Source organism: Erpetoichthys calabaricus, chromosome 3, assembly GCF_900747795.2.
Source record: "Erpetoichthys calabaricus chromosome 3, fErpCal1.3, whole genome shotgun sequence".
Lineage (NCBI taxonomy): Eukaryota > Metazoa > Chordata > Cladistia > Polypteriformes > Polypteridae > Erpetoichthys > Erpetoichthys calabaricus.
In genome coordinates, this window is record NC_041396.2 from 304621092 (window position 1) to 304636289 (window position 15198).

The window sequence follows — 15198 nt, forward strand, 5'->3', positions numbered from 1 at the left end:
TGTGCTTTCAGTGATGGCAGAGACAGCGGGTTGAGGTCCACCAAGACCCCCACAATCCTAGTCAGACCCACTGGAGTGAGTGGAATGATGACCTGTGTGCGTGAGGCATCAATTTTAAATCATGTGATTGCTTTATTATAATATTTATTCAAACACCCCCAAAACACCCGCCTACCCATCCAGACCACCCACCCCAAATATTAAGGGTCCATTCAGCTCTGCTCCACAGAATGATCGCTCTCTCCACACTCAACAGCGGATGAAGTCCAGCACCCGGACGGCTTTCTCCTGGACATACTGGCCAACAGTCCGGCTGGGGTCCGGGAGAAAGGACTGGACCATCATCCTCGTCTCCGTTTCCCCACAGGGCAGATCATCCAGGCATCCCAGGAAGGAGGGGGCCTCACCCACCACGTGCTGCCCAAGGCGGCGGCCCACCTCCACCAGCTGCTCAGCATTGCGACCTTCCTTACTGCGGCAGACCACCAGGGCTGCATACTTCCCAAACGATGTCCCGTCCAGGGAGGGGTCATTGATAGGCAGGGCACCATGGACGTAAGAGCCTATGTGGAAGTCGGGGGGCACTGCCAGTAATGCGGCTCTCTTCAGTGCCAGGTTCTCCCCAGCTTTTCCTACAAAGAATGAACGAACGAATGAATGACTGAGCCACGTGACTGTAAAATGGAGATGGAAGTGCAGGAACATCCCACCCAACTCACCAATCGCCAGTGCCAACTTGTTGGCCAGGGGAGCCCCATCCGATGCCGACTTTAGCTGCCCCAGGTCTTCACCATTGAGGACGCTCTGAAAGAGAAGACGGGTGGACGTGTTGCAAAGTGGCTGCATTAAGGCTGGCAGAACCAGCGTAAGAAGCGCCAGGTGAGGTCATGTGGCGACAGGGCCATCTCAACAGCATTATAGGCCCCCCCATGCAAAGCAGTGCACTGGGACCCCCAACCAACACACCCAAGATGCATCTCAATCAATTGGAATCTCATTGCAAAGTTCATTTATTTCAGGAATTCAAAAAGTCAGTCATTGTCCAACCCGCTATATCCTAACAGAGGGTCACGGGGGTCTGCTGGAGGCAATCCCAGGCAGCACAGGGCGCAAGGCAGGAAACAAACCCCGGGCAGGGCGCCAACCTACGGAAGGGCACACACACACCAAGCACACACTAGGGACAATTTAGGATCGCCAATCCACCTAACCTGCATGTCTTTGGACTGTGGGAGGAAACCCACGCAGACACGGGGAGAACATGCAAACTCCACATAACCAGGGTCTCCTTACTGCGAGGCAGCAGCGCTACCACTGCGCCACCCAATTCAAAAAGTGAAACTCGTATATTCTATAGATTCATTACACACAGAATGATATATTTCAAGTGTTTTATGTCTTTTCATTTTTCTGATTATGGCCTACAGGTAATGAAAACTCAAAATTCAGTATCTCAGAAAATTAGAATATTACATAAGACCAATAAAAAAGTTATTTTAAATCCAGAAATGTTGGCCTGCTGAAGAGTCTGTCCATGTAGGCACTCAATACTCAGTCGGGGCTCCTTTGGCATTAATGACTGGCATGGAGGCGATCAGCCTGTGGCACTGCTGTGGTGTTATGGAAGCCCAGGATGCTTTGATCACGGCCTTCAGCTCGTCTGCATTGTTGGCTCTGCTGTCTCTCATCTTCCTCTTCCTCACAGATTCTCTATGGGGTTTAGGTCAGGTGAGCTTGCTGGCCAATAAAGACCAATGAAACCCACCATGGTCAATAAACCAGGTGTTGGTACTTTTGGCAGTGTGGGCAGGTGCCAAGTCCTGCTGGAAATTGAAATCCGCATCTCCATAAAGCTCGTCAGCAGAAGGAAGCATGAAGTTCTCTCAAATGTCCTGGTAGACGGCTGGCTGTGCTGACTTTGGACTTGATAAATAAAACACTGTGGACCAACACCAGCAGATGATGTGGCTCCCCAAATCATCACTGACGGCGGAGACTTCATAATGGACCTCAAAGCAAGTTGGATTCAGTGCCTCTCCACTCTTCCTCCAGACTCTGGGACCTTTGATTTCCAAATAAAATCTGAAAAGAGAACTTTGGAGCCCTGAGCTGTTAACAGTCCAGGTCCGTTTTCTACCTTAGCCCAGGTAAGGCACTTCCTGACGTTTGTCTCTGGTTGACACCAGGAATGCTGTGACAGTTGTAGTCCACGTCCCCGATACGCACGTCTGTCTGTGTGTGGTGGCTCTTGAAGCACTGACTCCAGCCACAGTCACTCCTTGTCAATCCCCCCCAAGTTCTTCACAATCCTCTCAAGGCTGTGCTTAGCCCTGTTGCTTGTGTCACATTTTTTCCTTCCATTCCACTTTCCACTAATCTGCTTGGATACGTCACTCTGTGAAGAGCCAGCTCCTTTAGCAGTGACCTTTTGTGGTGTCCCCTCCTTGTGGAGTGAGGGTCCCAATGACTGTCTTCTGGACAACCGTCAAGTCAGCAGTCTGATTGTGTGGCTACTGAAGCAGACTGAGAGACCACTTCAAGGCTCAGGACCCCTTTGCAGGTGAGTGGAGTGGGACACCAGGAGTCTACAATATGGAACTTTGACACAATATTCTAATTTTCTGAGATACTGAATTTTGAGTTTTCATTACCTGTGGGCCGTAATCAGCAAAAAGAAAAGAAATAAATGATTTAAATATAATCACTCTGTGTGTCATCTTCTTATATAATACGCTAATGGCTCTTCGTTTGTCTGTCCAGGATTTTAAATCACCTGTCGCTCGCAAACCGTTTGACCTGAAATTTGGTGCACATACACTACGTGACGTCTACTGTCCGCTTTCGGGGTGATGATTGACCTCCAAGGTTATTCCTCTTTAAATTTTTATTTTACTGTAGAATCCACTCTCGGCCATGCAGCCCATGCGTATACGGGCGCCGTTCTCATCGCTACCACCTTTGCCGTCACTTCCCCTACCTCTTCATATCTTAAATCATTTTTGAGGCAGACTGAAGACTTAAGGGCCAGCTTAAGTGAAAAATTAAGAAAAACGTACAAACAAACATTGACCTAATCAGTTTTAACGTGAAAAGATGCAGACAGAAAAAGAGAAGAAGCAGGCTGCTAGGGTGGAGAACAGAAGAGCTGCTCAGGAAGCAGCAAGCGCATCAACCTCTGAGCAAACGAATGCTAAACGTCAATGTCAATTTATTTATATAGCACATTTAAAACAACATAGTATTGCTGCGGCCAAAGTGCTTTACAATAATAGAATAAAAGAAAAACAAAACAATTAACAGGTTGGCACCCTGCCCGGGATTGGTTCCTGCCTTGTGCCCTGTGTTGGCTGGGATTGGCTCCAGCAGATCCCCGTGACCCTGTGTTCGGATTCAGCAGGTTGGAAAATGGATGGATGGAAAACAATTAACATAAAAACATAAATAGAAATAAAATATATGAACATTAAAAAGATACATAATAAATAGAAGTAATGTTATATAATCACAAAGAGGAAACCATCAGTATTGCTGAAGGTCACAGAATGCAAGTGAATAGAAATGAGTCTTTAATCTCATTTTGAATTGTATACGACTCCTTTATGTGACGAGGTAAAGAGTTCCACAGGCGAGGAGCAGCAGCTGCACAAGCCCTGTCTGTCCCCCTTAGTTTTACACCTGGAACGAGGGACAACAAGAGACAACTGACCAGAAGATCTAAGCACTCTAGATGGCTGGTGTAAAGCACACAATTCAGATAAATAGGCAGGAGTAAGCCCATGTAAAGATTTAAAAACTAGCAGCAAGATTTTAAAATTAATCTGAAAACTGACAGGCCGCCAGTGTAAAGAAGCTAAAATAGGAGAAACAGAGTCAGACTTTCTTGCCCCAACCAGAAAGCGAGCGGCAGCATTCTGGACCGACTGTAACCTGTGTATCAGAGATTTGTTAATCCCAGAATACAGCGAGTTGCAGTAATTGAGGCGAGAAAAGATAAATGCAGGAGTAGCTTTCTCAAGATCCCTAGAAGATAACAAAGGCTTGATCTTAGACGAAGCTGGAAAAAGCAACTCTTGACTACAGAATTTGCTTGTTTCTCAAAAACGAGGTTACTGTCAAACATAACACCAAGATTGCGGACTTGAGGTTTGGAAAAGACAGAGAAAGAGCCGAGAAGTCCAAAATCACGTTGGGCTTTAGCTGATGGACCCCACTATAAGCACCTCCGTTTTATTTTGATTCAGATCAAGAAAATTATTAGCCATCCAGGATCTTAGTTCAGACAGACAGTTGTACAATTGATTTGTTGTAGAGTTGCAGACAGGAATATAAACCTGAGTATCATCAGCAAAGCAGTGAAAAGAAACCTGAAGCCTGAAGCCACTCCTTTGATTTCTTGGCTGTGTGCTTAGGGTCGTTGTCCTGCTGAAAGATGAACCGTCGCCCCAGTCTGAGGTCAAGAGCGCTCTGGAGCAGGTTTTCATCCAGGATGTCTCTGTACATTGCTGCAGTCATCTTTCCCTTTATCCTGACTAGTCTCCCAGTCCCTGCCGCTGAAAAACATCCCCACAGCAGGATGCTGCCACCACCATGCTTCACTGTAGGGATGGTGCTAGGTTTCCTCCAAACGTGACGCCTGGCATTCACACCAAAGAGTTCAATCTTTGTCTCATCAGACCAGAGAATTTTCTTTCTCATGGTCTGAGAGTCCTTCAGGTGCCTTTTGGCAAACTCCAGGCGGGCTGCCATGTGCCTTTTACTAAGGAGTGGCTTCCGTCTGGCCACTCTACCATACAGGCCTGATTGGTGGATTGCTGCAGAGATGGTTGTCCTTCTGGAAGGTTCTCCCTCTCCACAGAGGACCTCCGGAGCTCTGACAGAGTGACCATTGGGTTCTTGGTCACCTCCCTGACTAAGGCCCTTCTCCCCCGATCGCTCAGTTTAGATGGCCGGCCAGCTCTAGGAAGAGTCCTGGTGGTTTCGAACTTCTTCCACTTATGGATGATGGAGGCCACTGTGCTCATTGGGACCTTCAAAGCAGCAGAAATTTTTCTGTAACCTTCTCCAGATTTGTGCCTTGAGACAATCCTGTCTTGGAGGTCTACAGACAACTCCTTTGACTTCATGCTTGGTTTGTGCTCTGACATGAACTGTCAACTGTGGGACCTTCTATAGACAGGTGTGTGCCTTTCCAAATCACGTCCAGTCAACTGAATTTACCACAGGTGGACTCCAATGAAGCTGCAGAAACATCTCAAGGATGATCAGGGGAAAGAGGATGCACCTGAGCTCAATTTGGAGCTTCATGGCAAAGGCTGTGAATACTTATGTACATGTGCTTTCTCAATGTTTTTATTTTTAATAAATTTGCAAAAATCTCAAGTAAACTTTTTTCACGTTGTCATTATGGGGTGTTGTGTGTAGAATTCTGAGGAAAAAAAATGAATTTAATCCATTTTGGAATAAGGCTGTGACATAACAAAATGTGGAAAAAGTGATGCGCTGGGAATATTTTCTGGATGCACTGTGTATATATATATATAATATATATATATATATATATATATATATATATATATATATATGTATGTATGTATATATATTATATATAGTATATATATATATATATATATATATATATATATATATATATATATATATGTATGTGTATATAGAGAGAGAGAGAGAGATATTATATATATATATATATATATATATATATATATATATATATATGTATGTGTATATAGAGAGAGAGAGAGAGATATTACATATATATATATATATATATATATATATATATATATATATTATATATATATATATATACGGTGGCGCAGTGGGTAGCGCTGCTGCCGTCGCAGTTAGGAGACCCAGGTTCGCTTCCCTGTGTGGTGTTTGCATGTTCTCCACCGTGTCTGCGTGGGTTTCCTCCTGATACTCCGGTTTCCTCCCACAGTCCGAAGACATGCAGTTTAGGTGGATTGGCAATTCTGAATTGCCCCTGGTGTGTGTGCCGTGCGGTGGGCTGCTGCCCTGCCTGGGGTTTGTTTCCTGCCTTGCACCCTGTGTTGGCTGGGATTGGCTCCAGCAGACCCCTGTGACCCTGTAGATAGGATGTAGCGGGTTGGATGGATGGATGGATGGATAGATATATATCTATGTCTATCTATCTATATCTCTATCTCCATATATGTATCTATCTATATCTATATATATATGTATCTTACAAAAGTGAGTACACCCCTCACATTTTTGTTAATATGATATCTTTTCATGGGACAACACTAAAGATATGACACTTTGATCCAATGTACAGTAGTCCGCGTACAGCTTGTATCACAGTGTAAATTTGCTGTCCCCTCAAAATAACTGAACACACAGCCATTAATGTCTAAACTGCTGGCAACAAAAGTGAGTACACCCCTAAATGAAATATGTCCAAATTGTGCCCAATTAGCCATTTTCCCTCCCCGATGTCATGTGACTCGTTAGTGTTACCAGGTCTCAGGTGTGTTAAATTTGGTGCTCTCACACTCTCTCATACTGGTCACTGGAAGTTCAACATGGCACCTCATGGCAAAGAACTCTCTGAGGATCTGAAAAAAAGAATTGTTGCTCTACATAAAGATGGCGTAGGCTATAAGAAGATTGGCGACACCCTGAAACTGAGCTGCAGCATGGTGACCAAGACCATACAGCGGTTTAACAGGACAGGTTCCACTCAGAACAGGCCTTGTTATGGTCGACCACAGAAGTTGAGTGCACGTGCTCAGCGTCATATCCAGAGGTTGTCTTTTGAAAATAGACGTATGAGTGCTGCCAGCATTGCTGCAGAGGGGGGTCAGCCTGTCAGTGCTCAGACCATACGCCCCCCGCACACTGCTTCAAATTTTTCTGCATGGCTGTCATCCCAGAAGGAAGCCTCTTCTAAAGATGATGCACAGGAAAGCCAGCAAACAGGTTGCTGAAGACAAGCAGACTAAGGACATGAATTACTGGAACCATCTGCTGTGGTCTGATGAGACCAAGATAAACTTATTAGGTTCAGATGGTGTCAAGCGTGTGTGGCGGCAACCACGTGAGGAGTACAAAGACAAGTGTGTCTTGCCTACAGTCAAGCATTATGGTGAGGGTGTCATGGTTTGGGTCTGCATGAGTGCTGCCGGCACTGTGGAGCTACAGTTCATTGAGGGAACCATGAATGCCAACATGTACTGACACATACTGAAGTAGAGCATGATCTCCTCCCTTCAGAAACTGAACATCGTAACGACCCCAAACACATCTCCAAGATGACCACTGCCTTGCTAAAGAAACTGGGGGTAAAGGTGCTGGACTCGCCAAGCATGTCTCCAGACCTAAACCCTATTGAGCATCTGTGGGGAAGGTGGAGAAGTGCAAGGTCTCTAACATCCACCAGCTCCGTGATGTCGTCCTGGAGGAGTGGCAACCTGTGAAGCTTGTGTGAACTCCATGCCCAAGAGAGTTAAGGCAGTACTGGAAAATAATGGTGGCCACACAAAACATGGACACTTTGGGCACAATTTGGACATTTTTCACTTAGGGGTGTACTGTACTCACTTTTGTTGCCAGCGGTTTACACATTAATGGCTGTGTGTTGAGTTATTTTGAGGGGACAGCAAATTTACACCGTTATACAAGCTGTACACGGACTACTGTACATTGTATCAAAGTGTCATATCTTCAGTGTTGTCCCATGAAAAGATAGAATAACATATTTACAAAAATGTGAGAGGTGTACTCACTTTTCAGAGATACTGTATAGTGCCTTTCACATCTATCTTCTTCTTCTTCTGGTTGGCCCTGTTAGGGGCTCCCACTGTGGATCATCTTCTTCCATATCTTTCTGTCCTCTGTATCTTGCTCTGTTACACCCATCACCTGCATGTCCTCTCTCACCACATCCATCAACCTTCTCTTAGGCCTTCCTCTATTCCTCTTCCCTGACAGCTCTATCCTTAGCATCCTTCTCCAAGTATACCCAGCATCTCTCCTCTGCACATGTCCAAACCAATGCAATCTTGCCTCTCTGACTTTGTCTCCCAACCATCCAACCTAAGCTGACCCTCTAATGTCCTCATTTCCAATCCTGCCCATCCTCATCACACCCAGTGCAAATCTTAACATTATATATTAGTTTTACTGTCAAATAATGCAAAGAGTACGCGACACGTGTTTCGCCCTAATTCTGGGCTCATCAGGCGTACACACTCACTGCACTCCCTCTCGGGAATCGAACCTCGGATGTCAGCGTCAGAGGCGAAGCCCCTAAAGTTGTGTCACAGCGTGTGGTTCGTTCATTTGACAGCATGTAGATCGGGGTAATTACATTAACGGCATTCGTAGTTTGAATAACAATCTGATTGTATGGGTGGTTACCTACCAGGTAACGCTAGTGGTTGGTCAGCAAGTCGGCTAACATCCGCCACGGTGCCCTCTTTCAGTTGCAAGAAGCAGGTCATAGAATGGTTGAAAATAGTTTTACTGTCAAATAATGCAAAGAGTACGCGACACGTGTTTCGCCCTAATTCTGGGCTCTGACCAACCACAAGCGTTACCTGGTAGGTAACCACCCATACAATCAGATTGTGACTACGAATGCCATGAATATATATATATATATATATTATATATATATATGTGTGTGTGTGACTTTGTGTACAGACAAAACAAGATCCGAACAGGGGGTGACAACAGGCCTGTCCAAATGATGTTCCTGATTTTGTGGTTGTTATGGAGTCGTGTAGAGCAGGATGACGCTCTGCCCTCTTATAGATTTATGAAGTGTGCAGCGCAACAGTTTGCTGTTGATCGTGCTGCACGTACGAGAAGACTTTTATGGAGACAAATGATGTCCAGGGAGGAATGGTTGAGAATGTTTTTATTAACTCAAGTGGTATCGAATGAAATGAGAATCCCACCATCTGACTTGTCGCATCATTGACGTCATGTCGGTTTTTGATGCTCGGGCAGGTTCAGCGATCGCACTGTTCCTGAATCCTACTGAACTTTTGGGTTGGGGGGGTTACTGTCAGACAAACGTGCAAATAGCCAGTGTGAGTGCACCCTAAGTCCTGTCATAATGGTCCATTTCCATCGTAGAAGTAAATCAGTTTAGATGTGTGAGAGGCCTAAGTTAGCGGCACAGACCTGGAAACAGACCCACCACAGGTTAAAAGAAGATGGCGTGAGCTTCAGCCGTTCAGATGGGAATGTGTACACGTTAACGACAGGCGATTTTATTAGAGAGGCCAATCATACATTAGCGAGAGTGTCAGGGTGAACAAGTGCAAATACTCAAACACAGCGTACTACACAGCACTGTCGACTGACCAGTGTTGGCCCAAAATAAAATGAGATAAAGCAATACATCCTCTGAAAATTTCAGACAACAAAATCTAACCTCAATAATCGTAATATCGCCCAGCCCCTTCCCATAATCCTGTATTACCAGAGACAATCCCGCTTACCTTTGTGTAGCAGGGCCGGCTACTTTGCCTCCTCTGGAGATGAAGAGCCATCATTGCCAGCGCGGCTTCCTTTACCAGCTGCTGGAATGTGATGTTCCGAGCCACGAAGTCCGTCTCACAGTTCACCTGTAATAAAGGAAGGCAAGAGTTTACCCATCAATACCGACTGACCATGACACGATGCGCCTCACCTCCCATCAGACTCGGCTCTAACCTCCACCATGACGGCAGCCTTGTCACCCAACAGGAGGCCAATGAGCCCCTCAGAGGTCTTCCTTCCCTTCAGCTTGGACGCTTTGCTCCAGCCCTCCTTCTGTGCCTGTTCGTGTAACCAGCTCTCAGCCTGATGGACACAAAGAGCAAAGATGGATGGCAGTGAGAAACCACACTGTGTTCACGATTCCGCAGTAGGGCGCCACTGATCGGCCCCCTTGAGTACCTGTGCCATGTCATTAGCGAACTTCTCCAGGGCCTTTTTGCAGTTGATGAATGAATATCCCGTGGCTTTGCGCATCTTGACCAGCAAGGCCTTGTCCACTGTAAGGCGTGGTGCACCTGAATGAAACGCACACCCTGCATGGACCTGTGGAGACAGTAGAGGGCACACTTCACCTTCTGTTTATCGCTTCTTTCCAGACATTCCGAACAGAACCCGAGTGATGGACATACAGAACTGTCCGGCCTCCTCTCACGCCCTCTTACCCACCAGTACGAAGACCAACAACAAGCTAGGCTACAAAAACGCCCCTGACGCGCCCACTGGGAGCAGCGCCTGCCCTATTGGGGTCAAGTCAACAGACATGTTTACAAGGATTGTGCTGCGTCTGGGCAGAAAGTCCAACCCGCTGCTGTTTAAGCTTCAATAACAACCCCCCCCCCCCCCCAAAAAAACCCACCTAATCTCGGCACAAACTACCTGAGGCTGCAATAACAGCCCCCCGAAATTGAAATCACCTGCGCTTCAAAATAACAACTCCAGTACTAATCTGACAATAAACTCGCCCGCCTCCTCCTCTTCACACTGCCCACCTGAGCGTCCAATGGTGAGTGTTTGAAACCCGTTCAAAAAATTCAGAAGCCCCCCTCAATAGAACGGCCCATCCTACACTCCAATAGCTGCCTCCTCTCCACTGTCTGGCCACTCGAACAGCTCATAATAGCAACCAACACCCCAACCCAGAGAAAACAGCTCACCTGCCAGCACCATCACAAAGAGTGGGCACGGGGTCTTAACAGCACACCCAAGTAATTCTGAGAGGATGGTGGTGGGCAGGGCCATCTGAACAGCATTACAGGCCCCCTGGTGAAAGCAGTGCACTGGTGCCCCTGTCTACACAACCACTCAGCAAGTCACAATATACATAGATTGGCATGGGGCCCCTATGTGTGTGGGGGCAACTGCCCAGTGTGCCCATGCGCTAAGATGGCCTTGCGGGTGGGTAGAAACTTGGGGAGGGGGGATAGAAACTTGGGGAGTGAGGGGGGATGGAAACTTGGGGGGTGAGGGGGTGTGGTGTAGCCGGTCCACAGCTCAAGTCAACAGGGCCACTTTTTAAATAAATAATCGCCACCTTCGCAGCTTAAAGAGGGGGTGTGGTAGTGTGGCCAGAAGCGGATCCCGTGGGAATTCGTGATGCAGATGGTCCTCGCTTAAGTGCACAGGTGAGGAGTCGTCCGCATCTGTAATTGGTGCCGGGAGCTGCTAATTGCCACAGCTGATCCACGTCCCCGTAATAAATAGAAGTGTGAGGCGGCTAGGAAGGAAAAAGAAAAAAGGAAAAGACGAACGGAGATTGCAGGAGAAGAAGGCTGGAAGCAGGTAGAGGAAAGCCGGTGCAGGAGAGTGAGATTGAGCAAGCGCATGCTTGCGCTTATTGCGGGCAGCTAAGCAGTGAGCCTGGGTGTTTGGCCGGCACCTCGGGAGCAGTCGATTGTGGTCGCTCCCGCTGAGCATTTAGTGAGGAGCGGGAGTGACTGGAAGGAGGATGGCTCGCCGCGTAAGGCCAAGACGGCAGCGGGAGTCGGGACTTGGGACGTGAAAGCCCCAGCGTGAGCACCCTGGTCGCTGGGGAGCCCAAGTCATGGCTTGGTGAAGCCTACCGGAGCCAGGGATCGGCGAGGCGAAACAGACCAGCAGAAGAAAGCAGAAAGCCTGGACGGGAGAAGCAGGGGAGTCACCAGTAGAAGAAAGGCACCAGGAATTGTTTAAAAGGGCAGCTTCCAGCCATTGTTTTAACCTCGTTGTTTTTAAAAGATTTTTTTTCTATTGGATTTTAACTTCCACCTTTCACTTATTTTAATGGATTATTTATTTAAAGACTTATATTTGATGCACTGCACTTTAATTTGGACACCTTGTTTTGATTTTGTTGATTTTAAATAAAAGCACTTGGCACATTTTGCACCATCCCCTTGCTTCATTGTTTGTGCCTCACTGTCCAGCTCATCAGTGACATTACCGACAGTGTCGGGTTCAAGAGCTCCCAGAAGTCAGATGGGAGCATGGAGCGAACCCGCATTGTCACAGGGGGGAATATAAACTTGGGGGGGGGGGGGGGGGGGGAGATAGGGTGTGGCTAGTTAGATAGATATATAGATAGATACTTTATTAATCTCAATGGGAAATTCACAATTCTAGTTATGAAAACAACAAACTGAAAGAGAAGCACAAGAGGCCAACTTGCACCTGTCCATAGGGGCAGAGAGACAAATGCCCCACAAGGAACACAGAGACTGGATCATGCAAATGTACTGCAGACAGACAATCAGGCAGACTCCTAATCCCCAGGTTCGAGCAGAGAGACTCTTATCAGATCCGATAAATTCAGTCTGAACTCAAAGACCTGGGTAAACCCACAAGGGAGAGGTGGGCAACCACAAAGAGGCTGACAGACAAAATCTCCACAAGGAACACAGATTAAGACTGACACACATAAATCCACAAAGGATGGACAGACAAATACTTAACAGGAAACAGACCGGCAGACTTGTAATCCCCAGCGTACACCTAGGCAGACTCTTATCAGAGCCCAAAAGCTCAGTCTGATTCCATAAACCTGGGTAAACCCACAAGGGACAGGTGGACACCCAGAAGAAGACTGACAATCAAACTTTCTGCAAGGAACAGAGAGACTGGGCCATGCAAATGACTTGGGGACAGATAGATAGACAAACAGACAGATTCCCACAGGGTACAGGCAGGCAGCCTCTTATAGGAGCCTAAAAGCTCAGCTAGATTCCAAAAAACTGGGTAAACCCGCAAGGGACCAGTGGACACCCAGAAGAAGACTGACAATCAAAATTTCTGCAAGGAACTTAGAGACTGGACCATGCAAATGCACTGGAGACACATAGACAGAGGGATACCCCCTGGGTACAGGCAGGCAGACTCTTATCAGACCCCATAAACTCAGTCTGAACTCAAAGACCTGGGTAAACCCACAAGGGAGAGGTGGCCAACCAGGAGGAGGAGGACAATCAAAATGTTCTTAAAGAACACAGAGAAAGACTCACACAAGTGCACACACAGGAGACTGACAGACAGAGATGCTCAAAGGACAGACAGACAGACTGATATCTACAGACAAGCAGAATCATAATCCTCAGATTCAAGCAGGCAGACTCATATCAGAGCCGACAAACTCGGTTTGATTCCATAAACCTGGGTAAACACATGAGGGACAGGGGGACCCTCAGCCAGAAGGAGACTGACAATCAAAATCTCCGCAAGGAACAGAGAATGAGTTGGGGACAGATAAACAGACAGAGAGATATCTACAGACAAGCAGAATCATAATCCTCAAATTCAAACAGACAGACTCAAATCAGAGCCGACAAACTCGGTTTGAACCCGAAGACCTGGGTAAACACAAGAGGGACAGGGGGACAGCCAGAAGGAGACTGACTGACAAAATCTGTGCAAGGAACGGTGACAAAGGCTCATAGAAGTACAAAGGAGACTGACACACATAAACCCACCAAGGACAGATACCTACAGGAAATAGACAGGCAGACTTGTAATTCTGAGGGTACACCTAGGCAGACTCTTATCAGAACCCAAAGGCTCAGTTTTGATTCCAAAAATCTGGGTAAACCCACATGGGATTGGCGGACACCCAGAAGAAGACTGACAATCAAAATCTCTGCAAGGAACAGAGAGACTGGAAAATGCAAATGCACTGGAGACAGAGAGACAGATACCCCCTGGGTACAGGCAGGCAGACTCTTATTAGAGCCCATAAGCTCAGTTTGACCTCAAAGACCTGGGCAAAACCACAAGGGACAGGTAGACAATCAGAAGAAACAATCAAAATCTCAATAAGGAAAAGAGACTGACACATAACAAATGCATAGGAGACAGACAGACAGAGATGCCCACAGGAAAAAGACAAGCAGACTCCTAATCCCCAGGTTGAAGCAGATAGACTCACATCAGAGCCCATAAACTCAGTCTGAACCTGAAGATCTGGCATGAGGACCAGGGGGACTGCCAGAAGGAATAGAGAGGAAGGCTCATACAAGTGCACAGGAGACTATTGTAAAGATACACACGTGACAGAGAGATTGACAGACTCCTGCAACCCATAAACTCAAGTCAGATCGTAAAGAAAGACTCAGGTGTGCCCATGAGGGACAGATGGACAAATGTCCACAGAAGGCAAACACGCAGACTCATAAAAACCCATAAAAGAGATGATGAACCACCAAGGTGCACATTATAAAGCCCAAGGGTGGCAGATAGAAACCTCCCCAAAGGCCAGGAGACCTGATTCTGATAACCTTGAGAGACAAAGACAGAAATCCACGGGGACTGACTGGCAGATTATCACCCACAAGAGACATCCACGGAGTGCGCGCAGTCTCATAAGTGGGGTTAAGCAGACTCTACGTGACAGAGAATTTCCAGTCAAAGCCCACCGAACACCAAAATAAAATAAAAGCAGAATGAGAGCGACTCAAACTTTCAGGACTGATTGACTGACTGACTGAGAAACGCCCAGGTGGCTGAATGACAGTCTCATTTGGCCAACGGGACTCGAAGGGGAACGGGGAGACACAATCGCATAAGATCACGAAGGACTCAAAATCATAAAGGATCAGTTGATGGGGTCATCGAAGCTACGGAGCCATGTGGAGCCCCACGCACGAGACATAATCTTAAAAGGAAGAAAAGAAACAAGGCAAAGAACACTCCAATGACAGAATTTTAAAAAAAGACGGGCAGTCACAGTGGAGTGCGACCGCGAGGAGCTCACCTTGCCCACAACACCTCGGACCCCGAGCAACACACGGTGCACACACTGCATGGCTTCCGCTGATGTCCGTGCCGCAAGACGAGACGAGTGTCATTGACAAACATGAGCTGAGTACGGCGAGCCAGAGTGTTCAATCCAAGTGCGGCGGGCGGGCAGTTCCGGCGCGCGTGCGTACATCATGCAGCCCCGTGACGTAACAGCAAGCGAGCGAGCGAGCGAACCAGAGAGAGAGAGAGAGAGGGAGAGAGAGTCTGGCGCCGCCGCTTGTTTTTCGTTTCGCCAGCCTGGCCGAGGGGCCGGAGTCCAGTAAGGGAACAACAGGGCGAGGCCACACAGAAAGGGAGGCGTTTTTGAGCAGACAGGGGTCGGGATAAACAAGGGGGTATTTCAGTGCACCGCGGGCACGCGCAAGTTTGAAGTCGTTAAATATCGGATTAAGAAGGAGTGGGAAT

At 47.2% G+C, this 15198-nt stretch overlaps 1 protein-coding gene across 1 annotated transcript; it reads right to left on the reverse strand.

The window, feature by feature from the left end:
• Nucleotides 1-108: 108 nt before the first annotated feature.
• On the reverse strand, nt 109-14909 carry tsfm (Ts translation elongation factor, mitochondrial). The gene is given in 7 exon segments (XM_028798654.2): nt 109-254; nt 256-632; nt 720-804; nt 9492-9617; nt 9706-9834; nt 9931-10074; nt 14747-14909. Coding segments are annotated over 7 exon segments (954 nt in total). The 5' UTR covers nt 14798-14909; the 3' UTR covers nt 109-212.
• Between the last annotated feature and the right edge of the window lie 289 nt (nt 14910-15198).